This window comes from Athalia rosae, chromosome 2 (assembly GCF_917208135.1).
Source record: "Athalia rosae chromosome 2, iyAthRosa1.1, whole genome shotgun sequence".
Taxonomy (NCBI): domain Eukaryota; kingdom Metazoa; phylum Arthropoda; class Insecta; order Hymenoptera; family Athaliidae; genus Athalia; species Athalia rosae.
Genome location: NC_064027.1, coordinates 20976231 through 20996505, shown reverse-complemented (window position 1 = coordinate 20996505; position 20275 = coordinate 20976231). Strand labels below are relative to the sequence as shown.

At 42.4% G+C, this 20275-nt stretch overlaps 1 protein-coding gene across 1 annotated transcript; it reads right to left on the bottom strand.

The window, feature by feature from the left end:
• Positions 1 to 16: 16 nt before the first annotated feature.
• On the bottom strand, positions 17 to 17181 carry LOC105689425 (nuclear hormone receptor FTZ-F1). The gene is made up of 5 exons (XM_012406424.4): positions 13320 to 17181; positions 4977 to 5662; positions 3460 to 3718; positions 3188 to 3288; positions 17 to 2756 (listed from the first exon to the last, which is right to left on the bottom strand). The coding sequence occupies exons 1-5, from the start codon at positions 14485 to 14487 to the stop codon at positions 2610 to 2612; spliced, it is 2361 nt and encodes a 786-aa protein (XP_012261847.2). The 5' UTR covers positions 14488 to 17181; the 3' UTR covers positions 17 to 2609.
• Between the last annotated feature and the right edge of the window lie 3094 nt (positions 17182 to 20275).

Genomic DNA, 20275 nt, shown 5'->3' with positions numbered 1-20275 from the left:
TCAACAATGCGTAAGAATTTTTTTATTTTTTTTTATTCAATTTAATCCCAACATAGAATTGGGTTAAATAATCACAATTATATTGGATGAATTTTTTGCCAATTGTTATTGGTAAGTGGTAACTGTACATTAAATGTTTGACACGATGTGTACATAACACCATAATAATTGTATTACATAATTATATTTGTCAATAATCAGGATGTAATGGAATTCATCGGACTATTAAACGGAATAAATATGTATGCTCGTCAGAGAGGAGAGGGTGGACCTTTTTTAGAAGGCAGTCTCCTCATCTCTGGAGTGGTGGTGACGTTGGTGGATTGTTTTGTTTTTACATGTCCCAAAAATATTCACCAGATTGTTCGTATTTTTAATTTAGGAACAAATCGCAACGCGTCAGGTATCCGAGTCAGTAAAACTGTAAAAGTACAAAAGTTTGAATATGTTAAATAGTTAAGGTAATGAGTATACCTGGGCAGGTATGTATCCGTGTTGAGTTATAGTCATTTCAAAAAACTAAAGGGACCGAGTGAATCTTTGAAATTCCCCAATTGACCATTCAAGTGCATCGCTACGAACTGGTGGATTTGATATATTTGGGACACGTTTCTTAGAATACAGCGAGTTTGGATTCAGAGTCAAAAGTGACCAACCAGAGGGCAAAATCGTTGCGCACAAAGTATCAACTCCAGCTAATGGCAACATCTATAATAGTCAATGGAACATCAACAGCAGCAGCAGCATCAGCAGTTAAGGCAAGACATCAACCTTTAATTGGTTGGAAATAGTGCAGCCTGCAGCCTATTGGGTGACTGTGCAGAAAGAGTGCACTCCCTTTTGCTATGCTGTACGGTAATTTTGATCAGAGGCTGAAAGATTCAAGTCCGTATTATTCTGAGCTTTTGGAACAGAACGAATATGTAGACATATCGGTACGTGACCAAGGAATAAGTACAGATTATTAATTTGAATTGGCGAGCAAGCGAGTAGATTGGAATAATAGAGTTGCGTTTTGTTTGAAATTTACTGACCATTGTGGGCAATTATTTCAGTCGGTTTGGCCATTTTGCGCTCAAAAGTTCAACATTTATAACGGTGCAGCTTCGATGAGCTACCGCAGGTGTCCCAATGACAACCTTCACAGCACTGAATATTTTGTTATTCCTGACTAACAGTTGAACAATAAAATATATATATTTACATATATATAATCTATCGATGAAAAATAACTACGGTCACATTCTAATCTATCTTAACATTCACTAAATATTTATTATTATATTTAACAACTTTTATTAAGACATTAATGTTCTTATGCATTTATGTATTATTAATTACAACACAATATAGGACCACATAAACCTTGCTCCGGTGATTCCGTTTCTTCTTAATATAATCTTTATTATGGTACAATATACAGTAGTAATAAAATATCGCAATTTGTGGTTATTTTTGTCCGCCACCTATTTGAAAAATAATAAAGACAAATACATGAATAAAATACTAAAATTAGTGAAGACATTAAGTAGCTAATGATTTTCAGTAAGCAACAGAAATATATTTTATTTCATTAAACTATACACAAAAATATTATAATTACATATTTAACATGATTCTGTTTTTTGTTATTTATTTCTTTTTTTTTTTTATTTTTTCCTTTTTTTTCTTCTTTATAATATACAATTTAATTGGAATGTGTTAACTAGTATTTACAAGAAAACGAGATAAGCCCTGCGGTGTGCAAGTGTGACAAAATGCAGAATTATAGGAAGTTCTAAGGATGCCCAGGTGGCCAGGTTTTTGCAACACGTGCAACATATCACATGCAAATTCACTGTATTACTCAAGTATGCCCGTTGAATCCCGTTTAGAGAACGAATAACCGGAGAGTCTGATTTATATATTTTTTTTTTCTTTCGACTGTTCAATTTCATTACCATCATTTCTTTCGTTATTTCTTCATTTCTCTCTATCTTTTTTCCGCTCACATATTTTTAATTTTCTGCTTTTTCTTTCTTTTCTCCTCGTGAACAATAGGACATCATCAGGTGAGAGCAAGGCTTCAGTGGTATTACTTAAAGATAATATTCTTTCTAATATTAGAAAAATAGCTTTACTTATTTAGACAAAAGTTGCCTGCCCTTTGACCAATATTTTGTAACCACCCTTTGTACTGTTTTCAAGGCATCTTGCTTACTATTCCCTGCGCTTATACCCCCTGAGTTAGGGTAATTTCTCCACGGATACATCTCTAAAACTTCAACATCAAATATAGAAAATATATATCGTTATGTTTACATATTTAGATACATTTTTATAATACATATACACTATGTATTTATGCAAAGTATGTACGTCTATACTTGATTCGTTTTTATTTCCTTTCATTATTTATATCTATCTTTTATGCATTTTTTATTTATTTCTTCGTTTGTTTTTTCTTAATTCCTTTTTGTTTACTTTTTTCGTCTTTCCGTTCTTCACATGCCTTCGCATAGGTGACAACACATGAACCAGCACTCCTCCATGGTTTGGCCCGATACTCAAATCTTCATGACTTTGACGTATTCTCAGCACAGCACAGCTGTCCAAATTAATTGACCATTTCATTTTCTCTTCGCGTGAAGCATCTCCATGAGAAGGGTTTGCGTCGGGGCTCCTCCGTTACAGTGTTTGTGATAAAGGTGCTCTTCGCCCCTACCCGCCACTGCATGAATGTCTGGTAATACTGTCAGCAGCTTGTGAAACTTGTCCTTGAAAATTCACGAAGAAAAAATTCCAAAGAAAATGAGTTTGTCAAATAATAATACAGACGAATAAAATTAGAGAGGGATAAATAAATAAGAACGATACAAAAAAGAAAGCAAATAGGCAATTAAGTAATTTGAAAAAGAAAGGAAAAAAGGTAGTCGATTATCAATCGTAGTTGCTTTAACGTAATGGAATTTATGGTACTTCATTGAAAGTTTTATTACGATGAGCGAATTGACTTTGCGATGTTATCGTTGTTAGAAAAGAAAAAAAGTTTATACCGCGATGCCTGATCGGAAAATAAGTAAATGCAAATTGCACATCTTGCAATACCGTAATGGATTAGATCGACCGCGTTTACGAAGGTAAAATGGAAACGGAACACAATAGGTGAATTTTTCAATCGATTAATTTATGGACAGAACTAACTCACCGGTATCGATGGATAACAGGTCAATGTGTAATCCAGCAAGGCGCGTTGAACTTGCTCGTGTCCTTCTTGTACATGTTTTTTGTTCACCAGCCCCCGAACATCTGTACAGAAGATAATTTATTTATAGAATGAAAAAAAAAAACAACATATATTCACAAAATCAAACAAAGGAAAAGAGAAGTTATACAGTTTGCAGTTTGCATCGGTGTAAAAGTTGAAATTTGACGTTCTATTTAAGAATTAATTATAACGAACAAATGACAATAAATTACCATGATTGAGCAGCATGAGGAATTTCATACAAATATAATCCGAGAGGTCGAATTTCAGCTCCTGAAGTTTGGTGGACAAGTCATTGAAGAGATCTGCTAAAGAAGGAACTCCTAGCAAGCCGAGACACAAAAGATCAAACTTTTGACCATTGTGAAGAGTGGTTTCATCTGGTAGGTTATTGTGTAACCTTTGATGAAGATGGTCAAGCACCAACATATCTGACCAAGAGTGTTGTAAAAGCTTCATTTGGTCGTCAACCTAAATTGAATGGACGAAAAAAAATTAGATATATAAATATACTATCGTTAATCACACCGATTATCGTTATTATTATTACGGTGTAATCGATAAGTGTAAATCGCTCTTCGTCGCACTTTTCCGTAATATTCATAACGAGCCTATTAAAAATCTAATTCCATTACTTTCGGCGTCAACTCCGCATCGATTAAATAATAATACATGGAGAAGAAGAGTGCTTATTTAATTGCATCGATCATTAATTTATCACAAATAAAAAAGGAACGCATCGATCGACTTTTCCGTAAAATGAAGTTTTTTTACAAAACCAGGTTTACCTATGTATGCGATATTCATTGGAAGAGTGAAAGTAAAATGGTGTTCGAGCGCATGAAAATGTGTTTGTATTGAAAAATACGAACGTCAAGTGCAGCGTAAAAACGAAATATAAATATAATGTAAAGTAACATATACGATGTAATTTATGTTTGGGTGAAGGTACGGATGATAAAATTAGTATTGAGCAATCGTTGGTATCGAAACCCCCTGGGGGTTGTTAGAAGTAGAAAGAAAATAAAAAAAAAAAAAAAAAACAAAAAATAAAATCTTTAAGGGAAATCGTTCACGCAAGTTTTTGTTTATACACTGTATCGAACTACTCTTCGCTGCGTTACATTATAGGTATACCACACCGTCTTCTATAGAATGTAAATTATTATATGGGCCCGCTTCGGGGCAGCCGCCATAACCCAGAAACGTATCATGTTATGACCTAGATATGAGGCGATGCTTGAAATCATTCACCGATTGTGAAATACCGCGGTTACCTCACCTATTCCCCCGCTCGTACTCGGCCGCGTATATTCACTCCCGTACTCCACTTTATATTCCGTACCTTATATTATAACTTCTCGACAATGATCTGGACGCGTAAAATAAGGACAGATCGAACAATAACGATATCAAACACCCTCGACGACCCACCTTATCGTACACAGGTACGTGGCGTTAAAAAATTAAAAATTTATCTTTCGTTTTCGCTTTTTCTTTTGCCTTTGAAATCAAAATTTGGACTCTTTCTAGAATTCGATTGATTCAAGGGACGAGAGTTTCGAATTATTCCTCTACGTAAAATTTCGTTTTTTCTCAAGATTATTTTTCATTTCTTTAGAGAAAAAAATTGTCCGTTCGCTGCACGCAAGAGGGATATGCATACATATATATTGCGAAGCTTAACGTAACCGATGCCGTTTCTAAACTTAGAGAAGACGAAACGAACCTTCAGATCCTTGAAGAATACGGAATTTCTCGCCCAGTCGACCTGCGAGAAGAGATTCTGGTCGAGCACTTTGCACATGAGTTCAAACAAGTCCACTTCACACTGATTGTACGTTTGGTTTTGCAAGAGGGTAAACAGTGACGATTGCCACTCCCGATCATCTACGGTTTGCACAAAGTCTCTGATCATGGGACTAGTTTTAAGGGTACCAGTGGACGGCGTTGTCGTAGCTGTATGCGGTTGCTGTGATTGTTCGCCAAAATTGAAAGCCTTGGGGCTAGGAGTCGTAGAATTGGCTGGCCACAGTTTACTCTCTAGGCTAGGATTGGCGTTGTGGAGGTGATTTCCGGCGGATATGGCCGGTTGGGAAGACGGGGCTATGAGCTGATGTTGTCCAGCCCCGGCGCCCGGTTGCGTCGTCGCGAGTCCAGCCGCGACGGCCGCAGGCGATGGGCTCGAATCCGGCGACGATGTGAGACTCGAAACCTGAGGTATTTGAATCTCCTGCTTGATATGAAGGAACGGCGTAACGGCGGAGGGATAGCCAACCTCGCTACCGAGGCCGCTTCGTATCGTTTGAAGGGCAAGTTGCCGCTGTCTCATCAATTGCAATTTCCTCGCCCTGTCCCTTTTGTACATAGGTCCGAACTTGTTCCTTCCTCCTCTCATCCTGTCCGCTCGTACAGCTGTAAACATTGCACGGATATTACACTCGATTGTACGTAGGAAATTTGGCGTACTGTTCTTATCGGACTAGAATACACGAGAATTTCCCACATCGTTTATACAAGATGTTGAAAAATATTATACTTCTTTCGCAGAGATAATTTTCCAAATATTTTTCAAGGTACGAACAAGATTACCGTACCCTCTCGGCCCATGCTATAGCTAATACGGTTGCGCCACTATAGGTATAGCACGTAGTGACGCAAACTTCTATCTCGATGCCTCCATGTATGCTATGTGCGTTGCCTCAATTTCACTCAATATGTGTACGGTATAATCACGTCATGGACTCTCCGTTTCATTAAACGTCGAATTTTTATTCCGAACCCAAAAGACTTTCGTTCGATAGAGTCCGAATAAAATCATCGAAATTAGGTCACCTAATCGTTGTTCTGCATCCGCGCGGGGTGAATTTAAGAAAAAAAAAACAAAAAAATAAATAATTCTTTGCTCGCGAATAATTTGTCAAACGATCTCAAAAATGAATTTGAATGGTCGTTTTTTTTTTTTTTTTTTTTTAACGAATCCGAAACGGTTGAAACAGCCCAGTTCGCATATAAGTGTTGAAAAAAGCGTATCGCCAATTTTTTAAACAATTCTTTTTCGATACCATTAAAAAATATTTTCATCGGACGGTTCGTTCGTTTTTTTTTTCTTCCAGCACGTTGGTATTTATATAGCAGGAAAAATTTCCCAATTTATAATAATTCCGCAGCGCGAATGGGTGTTCTCGTACATATCTAAAACACATTCCATCCACCTGTGACGAATTATTAAACTTTCCAATGGTCCAAACGCCGAACTAACAATGAATCGTTCGTGTATATTTGTTTATATATATGTCGCTTATGTAAATAATAAAAAGTTGGCATTATTTCTCAAGAATCAGGTAGGTGGGTATACTCAAAAATTTCAATTAAAGTTATACGATCAATTTCAGATATTCGGACTAAAATTTATATTACACGCACACGTGTATACTATACGTTTGTAAATATATATATATATAGGAACGATTTTATAAACTGGTTTGCCGCAAAAGTCTATACATCCATTCTTAGGAAACCAAAGTATAATCGTTGCGATTTAAGGGGGAGCGAAATGATCGCTGTACGCAGAGGGACATTTCGTATTCCGCAATAATCCAGCTGCCTTTCGACTATATATCCCCCTTCTTATTTCCCCTTATATATTTTATGCAGACGCAGCACCATTACCCGATTGATGTATTACGAAAAACGAAAAAAATATAAACTTTCCTAAATTAAATAAACCATATGACTTTTCGAAAGTAATATATATATATACATATCGTAAATAAATTGCATTCGAATTATATACCCGATACACGCACGCGTTGCAGTTGGGGTGGTTTTTATTCCCGACATCTTCCAACTTTCATTTCAATTCTTCCAACAGTCACAGATTTTTATCTAAATTTTAACCCCCGTCCCTATCGACTTCGCGAATTTCCCCATTTAAATAACACACGGGATTTTTTATCGTTGAACATTCAATTTTCTCCTACGAAAAACGACGTAGGCTTTATCCTCGTGATTTTTGTGGTTTCTAAGCTATCGTCAATTAAAAAAACAAAAAAAAATAAACTACACGAATCAATAAAAAGTCAAACATAATATTTGACGAATGATCCTTCGTCAAATGTGGAGTGACGCGAGTTCCGAATGTATAGAAACTTAAATAGGTCAATAATTATTTCTCGTTAACTTCGTTGAAGATTACGGTCGCATGCGATACCCCGGGCGCGTCAAAGGAAACGAAAAGGGGATAAAAATAATTCTTTAGAGAATTTCAAGAAATAGGTCAAAGTAGTCGGACATCCTTTGTACGCATTTCGGGTCCGTAATGAAATATAAATTCCTGTATACAGGTGTGCTTCCCCCCTCCGATTCGCTCCCCCCGTCTCCCCCCCCCCCCCCCCCCCCCCGTTCCCCCTCAGTCCAAATCGGGTTCTCTCACTGGAAGGTCCACGTCAGCTCGTCTCTAGTTTTACAAAACACTCGATAGAACGCTAGGAACGTGAACTTTTACGGGTTGGGTGTATATGAGGATCCTATACGATACATAAATCGTTCCGATCCCCGAACGATTGTAAAATCGCAACGCCGCGACTCGCGCGGTTTTTCAAGCGAACGAAACGCGAACGCGGCGGCGGCGGCGGCGGCGGCACCGAAGAGGTTGACATCGAATTAGATTAGATTGTCGAACGAACGGGTACGTTATACGGATACTCGCGCACGCATACGTGAGCATACGTACGGTACGGTACGAGCGGTAACAAAGCGATCTTTGGTGCGTGGTCGCATCGCGCAGTTGGAATATATAACGTGTTAATAATTTATTATACTCTACGCGAAACAGGCCAAACACCTCTCTCGATTATTTTCTCTCTCTTCCTCGCGTCCTCGTTCGCGAATATCAACATCCCTCTCGTCCGAAAATGAGAATAATGCCCACCGCTATACGCTCGAACGGTGTCACGAAAATATATATATATATATATATATCTGCGCTTCTCGATGCTGAAAGATAAATTTTTGTCAATTCGCTATTTACCCCAATTCTTCGTCCTTTTTCCCCATCTCTCTCGGATTCCAAATGTTTTTTTTTTTTTTTTTTCTAATTTGCAGAAGTAATTTTAGTTTTTTTTTGTTTCTTCGATTTTTCGTTTTCTTCAAAAAAGATCGCCGAGTATATACGGGGAGGCGCGGGGCCCGCCGAGAAAGAAAGAAAGACGGACAGACGGAGAGAGGAAAAGAGAGAGAGAGAGAGAGAGAGACCTTTGCCTGCAACGTTGCCTATTTTCGAGTCGGGTTCGATATTTTTCTTTCCATTCTTACTGCACGGTACATACAACGCGCGGTACTGAAAACGAGTAAAATGGCTGTGAGAGAGAAACACCTTAGTGTGTCATATTTACAAACACGTATAAACCATATACGAATGCACGTATTACACAGGTATACACCGCGGCGTAAGCCCCGTTGAAAGTGAAAGGAGGTTGAGGCGCTCGACTTGCTCGGCCCACTCCGCGCCTTCCTCCCTCCCCTCCGTCACCGCCCCGACACCCGACGGGCCCAACCGACCGGGGCCCCTTCCCCCCTCCACCTCGCACTCTTTTACTCAACGCTTCGCCAATTCCCCTCCCCTCCCCGCCCCTCCCCTACGCCCCTCCCTCCCCTTTCTCGCATCGTTCGGCCGAACGTTTTTTGTGTTTCGTTATAAAACGTCGTACCTTGTGATATTTTAAATACACGCATCCCCGAAGACCGAGCGCTCTGCCGTTTGTACGCTTATTGCGAATATCTGTATATAGATTATCGTTCTTGATCAACGTCTTTTGACTTAACCCACTGATACGGTTCGCGGCCAGAGTGTTTTTCACGATCCGAAGGAACGCGGAGAATCTAAGGCTCGGTTTTATTTTACTTTTGATCGCGGTAGGGACCGTTCACGTCTCTCGACGGATAATGTCAACGTGTATATAGAAGAGCTGCGGATGGACACGTCAATGAAACGACGACGTTCATTGATCGACGAATCATTTCTTTCTTTTTTCATTTTTTTTTTTTTTTTTTTTTTTCACACTAATTTAAGGATCGAAAGCGAAGAATTAATTTTGTATGCAAATGCGAATGGAACGATAAATCAACCCTTCTGCTCGCCCGTAGCGTCTCCCCGGTTTTATAATTATTTTCCATTTCAAAATTATGCAGAAAAAATAACGAGCGATGTTCTTTATATGAGATACGATACGCGTATACATATACGCGAAATACGCGGATGACAAAATGGCGGCATCCCCAAGGGTTGATACAATTTCGAGAAAAACTAAAATCTAACGTCATATCTACGTATACATATCTGATATTTAATTACCATTATAACGTCAACGGATAGTAAAACGTATTATATCTATATATAGCGCATAGTATATGCATCGCTGAAGTATATCGATCATCGTGAATAATACAATAATTTGAACGGGAACTTATGGCGTTGAAGGTCATTTTCTCTTAGGTAATTCCACGACATAAAGTAGACACTCGTTGAAAATTCTCCTTCCGTATATTATATCGATATGATAAATATCGTGTAAGATTCATCGAAATCCCAGGGTGTGAATATGTTCAATGTATGTATGTATGTATGTATGTATGTATTATTATTATCTGTATTTTTATTCGAAATTATCGGCTTTGATTATTTGAACATTTATTCTATCCCCGCAACTCGATTTTCTTTTTATTTTTATTTTTTCTAATACTTTTACAGCAATATCGCCTAGTTCGATTGAAAAAAGGATGAAAAAGATATACATAGATTATATCATAATAACGTAGACTTCGCTACGGATGTATACGTGTATATCCTTATTTCAATGTCACGGACTGCGGGACGCGAGACGTCGATTGAGATCCCGGAACCGGAAGTCTAAACTTGCACCGATCGCCTCAAGGGGATCGCGGAAAATTGTCGTAAGATTTCGCAACAAGACGGTCAAAAGATATATGATTGGGGATAAAAAATAAAAGCGAAATCCCGAATAATCGAAGAAGAAAATTAGAAATTTTTGAATTTCTTCAAATAATTAAGGTTTTCAGGGATATTAATGACAGAATATTATCAATATATCGTTTCCATTAAAAGGACGAATTACTCCTCTCACTTATAATACATTAGAACTAAATGTTTCAAGGTCATTTAATCGTTTCGGCGCAAAGTTTGATATTTTACAACCGTAATTTGCGATAAATTGAAAAAAAAAAAAAAAAAAATTCCAAAATTGTAAATCAATTAATATACAGCACATAAAATCCGAATGAAATAGTAAAAAAAAAAATGTGGAATCTAAAAATTTAAGTATAGGTACATATAACGCGATACAATTCACCCGCGACACATACTACGATACATATAAAACACGGAACAACTACTCATTGACGCGAATCTGCATCAACATCGAACAAGAAGCGTATAATAAAATAAATCTCCGTGTCGTACGATAAAATGATGTCTATACGTGTATACGTACAATACACATAGGTTTATAAATTCTCCATTTGCGGTATACTACGGTCGGGTCCGTCCGGGCAGAAACGGCTGCTGGGACACGCGAGATTCTGTTTCTCGTTTATACAGGCTATATAACCTTGGATCAACCTTATCCCAACGGCAACAACCTCGCGCGAGATATACATACCTATATATATATATATACATATATATATACAATATCCCCATATATACATGTATCAAATACGTACATCCGAATACATTATATGTATATATACGTCCACATCGCGCGCACACTTCTATCGAACAAGTTTGTACAAAAGCTATGCCAAGTTTCCGCGGTCGCGCGAGCTAAACTGCATCCCGCAGTGCACGCGGGGCACATGCAGGTGATTTTGACTGCAAGAATGACGTCACCCCCTCCGAGATCGCGTTGCACTTTATTGCATTCTCCATCGCCTCCTTTCCACCGTCGCGTCGGCGACGAGCCGCGCGCGTTTCTTTCTTCGACTCTTTTTCGACTCTACACTTTGTGAACCGCGCGCGCGGTATGTATGTATGTATGTATGTATGTATATAAACGTGACGTATTTCACGCTCCGCATATATGCAAGAATTTCGAAGCATCCGTTTCCACATAAAGGGCAAAGATCGCGAGAGTTGAATAAATCGGGCGCCTCTTTCATTCCATTTTTTCAATCCAGTCTCTCCTCTCCCTCCACGCGTGGCGTGTCGCGCACGAACGCGATACGCGAGCAACCCTTCGTCGCTGTACACCCGGCCGACACACGATTCCGGAGCGCCCCCGAGCGCCCGTCGAATTGTCCAAATTTGTCCGGAGTCCGATTCGGCCGCGACGGTTGCCACGATCGAGCCGACCGGGTGTACCTCGCCTGTACCGTGTACGTGTACCCCGAGAGTTGTGCGGGGCGACGTAAGTTTTAAAGAAGACGCATCGGTAACGATCGCGCCGCACAAACGAAGTTGCACAACCCCGCCTCTGCCTGTATCACCTTTCTCCCCACCCCGGGAATAAGTCAGTAAGCCAACCGGGCGAGCAGCATGAAGGCAGCGGCGGTACGCGAGCCAACAACCATAGGCGCCCATTGCAACATGTCGGAATAATTATGAAATTTCCAACTTCGGTTTCTAAATTCAGCCTATTATACACGTACAATTGAAATTTCCGTTGTCCCTCGACGCTATACGCGCGCTCTTTGTGTGGCTCGTTGCACGACGTACGTACGTAGGACGACGTGTCGTCGTCGTCGTCGCAAACACAAGCGTAAAACAAACGCCAAAACCGTTCGAAACCGACGACGCATCCGTCGAAATTTTCTACCGCCCCCCCCCCCCCCCCTCCCGATTTATACGTATGTCTCCGTACACCGCAATCGCCTCGCAATTTTCTGCGTATATAAATCAAAATTTTCTCGATAATTATATTGCCCGTAATCCGGCGATGTACATACGTGCATACGCTGTATACTCGATATATGTACGTACGCACGTACTGTACACACGTATACAGTATAGACAAAATGAAATTAGAAACTTTAATGCCGTTGGGCTAAAAACCAGCACTCTCCAAAATTATATTTCAATAAATTTCCCCGACAAGAAAAATTTTACGCTATACAGAACGTCTGTTTTCAATTAGGGTTGTCAAATTATATGGTCTCTATATACTGTAGTATACCGTGTATATACTAGGTATACGCATATAATACGAAGGTTTTGAAAAATTATTAGCCCTCTAAACTGCAATTACTACAATAAATTATGTACGCGACGTTCTCATCCCTTACCCTTAAATTGTAAAATTTTTCCCCAAATCCCATATATACGTGTGAGAGAGAAAGAAAGAAGATTGACTATATTTGTGTACACTATGTAATACGAGGTAGCTGTAATTAGTTGAAATTAGCTAATAATTTGTCGTTGAATAAATTGAAAAATAAAAAGAAAAAGGTATAGAGAAAAAAAAACAGATTACAATAAATAAAAATAAACGAGTTCGCGTATACGGGAATAGCTAGAGAGAATCGGTGGAATGTACCACTACATACGTACGGTGACTAAATATGATTCAAAAATGGGCAATATACTGTGAGATTAGGGAGCTGTGATTTGTTGAAGTTTAAGTTAGGCCGTTGCAAAACTGTGAAACTGTGAAACCGTCCACTTTCCTATATACTGTACAGTAGCGTACAACACGGTCGTTTTACGCTATGCAATATGGCGAAACCGAAATTTATTAGGGCGTATAACTGGCAGACTTTATAATTGTGTGCGTAAACGTAGGTGTGCGGTTACACGACCGCGTGTGTATTAAGTGTGTCCCGTATACGTGTACGTCGCGTTTAACTCTGTGGGAAATTCGACTCATTGGAGAAAACTTGGTCGCGTCGGATGAAAAAAAAAAAAAAAAAAGGAAAAAAAAGAAAACCACGACAAACTCCGAGGAGAAGAGGATCGCTCATCTCCGATCGCGATCCACGGTAAATAACGAGCTCGACTAACCAAAAACCTTCGAATAGCAACAATCTAACAGCAAAATTAACAATTGTTCAAGCTTACCTTCCAGTTTCATGCCGACCTCGAGACATTTTTGAAATCTGCAGAACGGACATCGCTTCCTCTGTGTCTTGTCTATGTGACAGGACCTCTCGGCTACGCAGGTGTAGACCTTTTTATTTTGGACGGTACGTTTGAAGAATCCCTTGCACGATTCGCACGTGAGTAAACCGTAGTGATAACCGGATACCTTGTCACCGCAAACCGGGCACAACTCTTCGATAATGTCCTTGGCGTCCGCGAAATCCGAGGGCCCCGGTATCGAGCCCGTTACAACACCGATACCGACCCCAACCTGCCCCACGCAACTCCCGCCAACCCCCATCCCGAGGGCGCTGTTGCCGACGTTACCCATCCCCCCGCCTCCCCCTCCGGCGCCCCCACCGCCCCCACCGCTGCCTCCGCCCCCACCTCCTCCGCCCCCACCTCCCCCTCCTCCTCCTCCCGCACCGCCGCCGCTACCGGCGGAACTTCCGCCCCCGCTACCGGCGGTGTTGTTACCGCCGCCGGCGTAGGTCCCGCCATCCATCCCCGAGGACGACCCCCCGCCTCCTGTTGGTGAGAACAAACACGTGTACACTTTCCTACTTATAATCGGTGAACTGTTGCGTTTAAAGAAACCTTTGCATGACTCGCAAGTCAATAGTCCGTATTGGTATCCTGACATTTTGTCACCGCACATCGGACACCTTTCCTCTAGGCAGGTCGCGTCAAAAAATGCGGCCTCAAGACCGGACAAACCGAGCGCTTGGGCCTGGGATTGAGATTGGGACTGAGATTGCGTTTGAGATTGATTTTGCGACTGGGACTGACTCTGTCCCTGCGCTTGGGGGTGTTGTTGTTGTTGTTGTTGCTGTTGTTGCGTTTGGGCCTGTTGATTCCCTTGCATTTGTTGCTGTTGGTTGCCGTTATTGTTATTGTTATTGTTATTGTTGTTATTGTTGTTGTTGTTGTTGTTGTTAGCGCTGCCGTTACTCTGCTGATGGCACATGGCCTGCGGCGGACTCTGGGCGCAGTAGGATACCGGCGAACCGTACTGACCGCCCCCACCGTTACCGCTCCCGACCGACTGCTGACCCGCGGCCCCCTGGGGGCTGCCCTGCGGGCTCAACTGAAACGGTGACATGTTCAGCGACATTAGGCCAGAGTGTTGTTCCATCTCCAATAACATCACACAACACCTGATTCACTACTTGTTTCTCCCTTGTCAATTGTTATTCTTCTACTACCACCGCCGCTACCGCTCCAACTCCTCGGACGCGATAACCACCACTTCTACCACTACCGCAACGACCGCGAAAACGACAGCTCCTGCGACGATATCGCATAAAGACAGTTTTTCCTCTGTCGCAATCCTCCGAATTACGGTTGATACAGAATTCCGACAACTTGCTAAGAATATTTCTTACTTTCATCCACATATATATGGATCACGCGTTAGGTTGATTTGTTGTTTTGTTTTCTCCTTGTCTTTCGACATCTAATCTACGCGACGGTTAACCACCCTTTATGTATACGCGTCCATTCATCAAATGTGTATATTTGTTACTATCGTTTCTGGATCGTATTTTCGGAACCTTCGCACCGGCACACACCGCGCCCCGTCCCTGTCCTGCTCAACACCGACCGCTACCGTCGACGAAACGCGCGATCTTTCACCTGCACTACGTCACACACACCGTCGCCTCAACGAAACTTTTCGAACTCGTCGATTAGTTTGTTTTTTTTTCTGTTTCCGTTTTCTTTGATTTGACGAAATTCGAAAATACGCTGCTACGGTCACGTAGATCGCTGCTCACTTTCGGTTGATCGGTATCAATTACCGTCACTAAAATTGAGTAACACTGGTTTTATATTTATTATAACAAACAGCGTCCGTCTCATCGTGGGAAATGTGATATAAACTTCGAGGTTCGACGCGTTAATTGTACAACAAATTTTGACTATTGATCACGAATATGCGTTTGGTAAACCGATAGTGCATAACGCACATGTGAACGTGTCGATGTGTATCGTGTCACTGAGCACAGTTGTTTGTTTGTTTGTATGTTTTTTTTTTTCTTAATTATTTCCTTTTTCTATTTCACTGTAATCCAAATTCTCCCATGTACGGCAACGACGACGACGAACGCACACAGATATGTCTGAAAATGCAGTCCAACCACTGCACTTATGTCACTTTGTTAAATAAATTTTATCAATATTTCATTTATTTATTTTTCAACAGAATCCGTATTTCGGTTTAGTCGTATCATTTATAATCCATTTGCAGTTGAGGCAGAATAACGAGACGAGGAAAAACCAGGTCGAACTGCGAGTCGCGGAGATATATATGATAATTGTTATTATCACAATCGACAATAACGTGAGAGAGACGAGGAATTTTCGGAATCGCGAAGTTGCGCGCGGTTCTCTCGAAAAAGAAATCCTCGCGTCTTTTGTTTTTTAAGGACGATTTTCCTTCTATCTCTTCTCTTCTCTCTCTCTCTCTCTCTCTCCCTCTCTCTCTCTCTCAGGCAGCGACGCGACGATATCGTCCTCCGAGTTGTTACCTCGCGGTAACCTTCTTTGTTTCGTTTGTTTTTTGCGAAAAAAAAAACAAAACAAAACGAACGAGGAAAATGAAAAACTTCTGTTTTTTTTTTTTTTCAAAAACTGATAACGCCGACACGATATCCGCGTTCGATTGATAATTTCAGAACAATCGCGTAACACATACGTTGCACTTTGTTTAAATATATGTATATAAATATCTTCGACGAATCCAACGACTCGATGGCGACCGAGTCAAACTTCCGTTGGTAATATTCGTCGGTTTTAATCGCGAACACGAAATGGAAAATAAATAGAACGGAAGGGTCGGATGAATGCGGGACAATAATAACAACGATGAAAATATTCGAAGGAACGGGTAAAATAAATAAATAATTTAAACGGTATCCGAATGAAGCGCGCGCGACTAGACGTCTCAGTTATCCGTTCTTGACTAGTTGATTCGTTCTTCTCGCTCACTGATCGCTCGAGTTCTCCACCACCCCTCCTACCCTCGTGCGTAAAAAGGTGGAAGGTGGGCAGTAGGTGGTAGGTGGATGGATGGATGGATATAGGTGGGCCTCACGGCGGTCTACGACGTGTCCCTGTAATCCTTTCTTCCGTTTTTTCACCCTCTTCTTCTCTTCCTTTCTTTTTTTCTTTCGGCCTCCCGCGGCTTTTTTCGCCTCGTTTCAAACGAATGAAAGAACAAACAAAAAAAAACACCACTCAACGTATGCACGTGTCTTTTTTTTTGTTTCTGACCGAGTCTTGTCCACGAATTTTGTCCAAAATCCCGCCGCACCGATGCACGTACGATTTATTCAATATTCCTCCTCTTATTTCTCTCTCTCTCTACGATCGTCGTTTATATTTCTTTCGTCTATTTTATCCCTCGATACAGTAATCCAAAATAAAAGAAAACCAACGAGTACACACAATCACACACATGCGTATATAAACTGAATTATATTTATCGAAAAGTTGTACGTTTTATTTTGTTTTTATTTTTCTTTAATTACCGTACATATTTGAAAAATTACGTTTCTTTAATTGTTGTTCACAAATTGTGAAGAGACGATCGACGATAAAACGGGGGGGGAAAAAAAAATGCGAAAAACCCCTTCCTCCTTGTTCCGTTCCGTCAGTTTTTGTTCGCCTCTTTCCTCTGGTCAATTTAACGTACTCTTTTATTTTTATTTCGTTTTCAGTACCGGACCGACTCGGGGGAACCAGCACAGTGCACGGCATAAGTGAAAGTGATTCAGCAACAGCCAGCGCATGCCACCGCGGGCTCCGCGCGACCAGGTGCCCGAGGGGGAGGGGAAGGGAGAAAGAGGGAACAGGGGCGGTTGTTCGGAGGGAGGGGGCGGGGGGGATGGGGGGCGAGGAAACGAATAAAAGAGACGAAGCGAGCGAAGCGGCGTCGCCGCGCGGTTCGGAGGGAGACAGCGCCGCGTCGGGGGGTTTCGCTGCAGCGGGGCGGGGAAGGGGGCGGCGGAGGGGCGGAGGGACCCGGCCCGGGGTGGGGATGACCCACTTACGGAACCAGGTCTATGTCGGCCGGACAAGTATTGGCGTCTCGAACGCTGCTGCCTGCGCCTGTGCTTTCTGTCCCCGCGGTTAATTCTTCTTATATATATGTATGTGTATACCGGTCCTCTCCATATATTATAACGTCCTAGCGCACCTCATGGCTCGGCGTTTGCACCACGCCACGTGTGGTCGATTCATGCCCCAACCGCGATTATCGGTCTCCACGATACGACATCGCGTTTCGTTTCGTTTCGTTTCGTCGAATGTATGTGCAGAGATCGATCTGACTTGGGCCGCCGATTATCACCGTACTCGGCCCACTCGATTCTCAACCCCCCCCGATTTTTTTTTTAGGTTATCTCCCTTTCTCTATTCGGAGTAAGCGACGTGCAATCGGGACGAGTTTCTCGCAACGCTTTGTGCGACCGGTGTTGAAATTCCCTGAAAGAATCACGTCTGGTCTGGAACTCGGTTCGGGTCCAGAACTTGGACAAGTTTCTCTACACGGTATAAGACGGACACCGCGGACGAAACGAAGCGGTCTCCACCGCCCGTTATTCCTCAAATTCAGCGTTCTCGAGGGACTCGAAGGAAGGCAGGATCCGAGCGCATCTCCCTTGGTCGCGGATTCGCCGCTACCAAGTCGGCGTATAACGAAGACGGGAGTTTCTTGGGACGGGCGTCGCGGGTCCAGGGAACGGGACGGGACGGGGCGGACAACTCTTGCTTTCAAAGAGCGACTTCGGCTGGACGGAGGCTGAGGCGGAGGCAGGCGAGCCCCGGTGGTTTTACAGCTGGGTCAACAGCAACGCCGTTGGCACTCCCGTCGTCGAGCAAAGCTCCGGCGCGCCATGTGGATGCGAGCGGCGAGCTACTCCGCTGGAGGGGAGACCTACTGACCCAGTTCGACGAGAGCATGACGCAGCCGCCGCGCGGCTCGACGAGCCCTCCGCCTCCGCCGTTCCGTTGCCTCGACCCTCCCGCCCCTTTCCGTCCCCGCGACGCGCCGGCCGCTCCGTGGAACCGAATCGAAGAAAAAAAAAAAAAAAAAAACGTCCGATCGCAACGGGTGCGTTTCGCGGCGAGTCCTACGCGCGCGAAGACTTCTTCTCTTCTCTTCTCTTCTCTCTCTCTCTCTCCCTCTGTCTGTCGCTCTATCCCTCGTTATTCCCCGCTCCTCCGCGCCCCCCCCCCCCCCCTTTTCGCTCCCTTGCTCTTTTTCGCTCCGCTCGACGCCCCCGCCCCTCGCCTTTATATTCGCTCATCGGCTCATCCGGCGTAAGTAAACGTGGATACTGCAGGTACCTAACGTGTCTTTCTGTATGTACGCGTTACGTGTGCACGTAGAGGAGACACACTCGCACACCATCAAGCATGCTAAATTAATATGCCGTTGGCACACAGACGCGCGTTTGCGATCGCAAGTTTAATAACGTTGTGCATTTCATCTATACCTTCGGGTGTACCTTACTTTTTTCTCTCTCTCTCTCTTTCTCTCTCTCTCTCTCTCTCACTTTTTCTCTCTCTTTCTTTTTTTTTCTCTTTCTTTTGGGAAATTTTTGCTTATTCGGTTGTCACCGAATGACATAATTAATCATCGATACGTGTAGACGGGGTGGCTACGGTGTATACCGCGCGTATTATTTGCATGTGCAGTAGAATTGTACAATATTCGTACGGTAAATAGAATTTTTGAATACGTCAAAGAATTGGGAAAAAAAATAAAATAAATGAAAAGTAATTAGGGGAACTCGGGTTAATGTATGGGATCCTTGAGGAATCTGTGGGGGAAAAAGATAGAAAAAAATTTCAATCCAAAATGACGTTCGAAGCCCTTCTCGATCATTTTATACAAATTTTTGGGGTACCCCATGTTGCCCCGCGTTCCCCTACACAACGAAGTGAAACAAAAGAACCGGGATGACGAGAAAAAAAAAAAAAAAGAAAAAATAACTCATCCGTCAACGCAGACAAGGAGATCGTAAAGATTTTCCGACGACATAAAAGATACTCGAGTTTATTACGAGATGAAATCGAACGAGGCGTACGCCAGGTACACGCGCACATATGTATAGCTATTGTTAATAAAACAGCAGACGACGACAGCGAGGTGCGATCGACGATTTGCGTTAGGTCGGGAGTCGAGCGTCGTTATTTTCCTTCCTTCCTTTTTCATCTCCATTGATTTTTCGAATTTCTCGGGTCGTCCGTGAACCTAACCGAAAAGTTGAAGGTGTGCGAGAATACGGCGACGACGACGACGACGACGACGACGCGGATCGTGTTCTCCGCGCTCATCTCGAATACACCGGGGTACAACGTGAATTTCGTCCTAATAAAACGAATGTAAATGGGAATAAAAAAAAAATTCACAAACACACGCGCGCGTTACGCGTCCATACCGTGTGTACGTATCTCCGTATACTTGTATGTGCCTACATGTTCACCGACTCGGTAATATTTGTCATAAGTGCGCGACTAAAAGTGTGCCAAGGCTGCGTAACGAGCCACCGCGATGATGTCCCCACCGCGTTGTGCTGCGCGCGTATTGCTCGCCGCCACTTTTGAACGTAGCCGATTAATGCGATTGTGTGCGTTGAAGTTAAAAACCATTTTCGAAACCAAAAGTAAAATCCGGACAACCCCCCCCCCCCCTCCCCCCCCGCGGCCTTTAAATTACAATTAATTGATCCGATATCGGCAACGATCTACATTACGATACAGCTGACGGGGTGGCTGCAGCCTGCGCTGAATACGCGTAATGTAGTTATCAAAATTACAAGCAAAATGAATTTGCGGCACTCGTTTATTGTACACCCGCGATTATTTCAAACATATTCGATCATCGCGCGCTCCGTACGCGATCTCTATTCGTGGTAAAGAATGCATAG

Excerpts from the sequence above, each read along its gene's own strand:
- LOC105689425 (XM_012406424.4), bottom strand. The coding sequence starts at position 14,487 with ATGTTATTGGAGATGGAACAACACTCTGGCCTAATGTCGCTGAACATG. Across the intron at positions 3,719-4,976 it reads TATTCTTCAAGGATCTGAAG|GTTGACGACCAAATGAAGCT; the intron begins GTTCGTTTCGTC and ends CATTCAATTTAG. Across the intron at positions 3,289-3,459 it reads CCTCATGCTGCTCAATCATG|ATGTTCGGGGGCTGGTGAAC; the intron begins GTAATTTATTGT and ends TCTTCTGTACAG.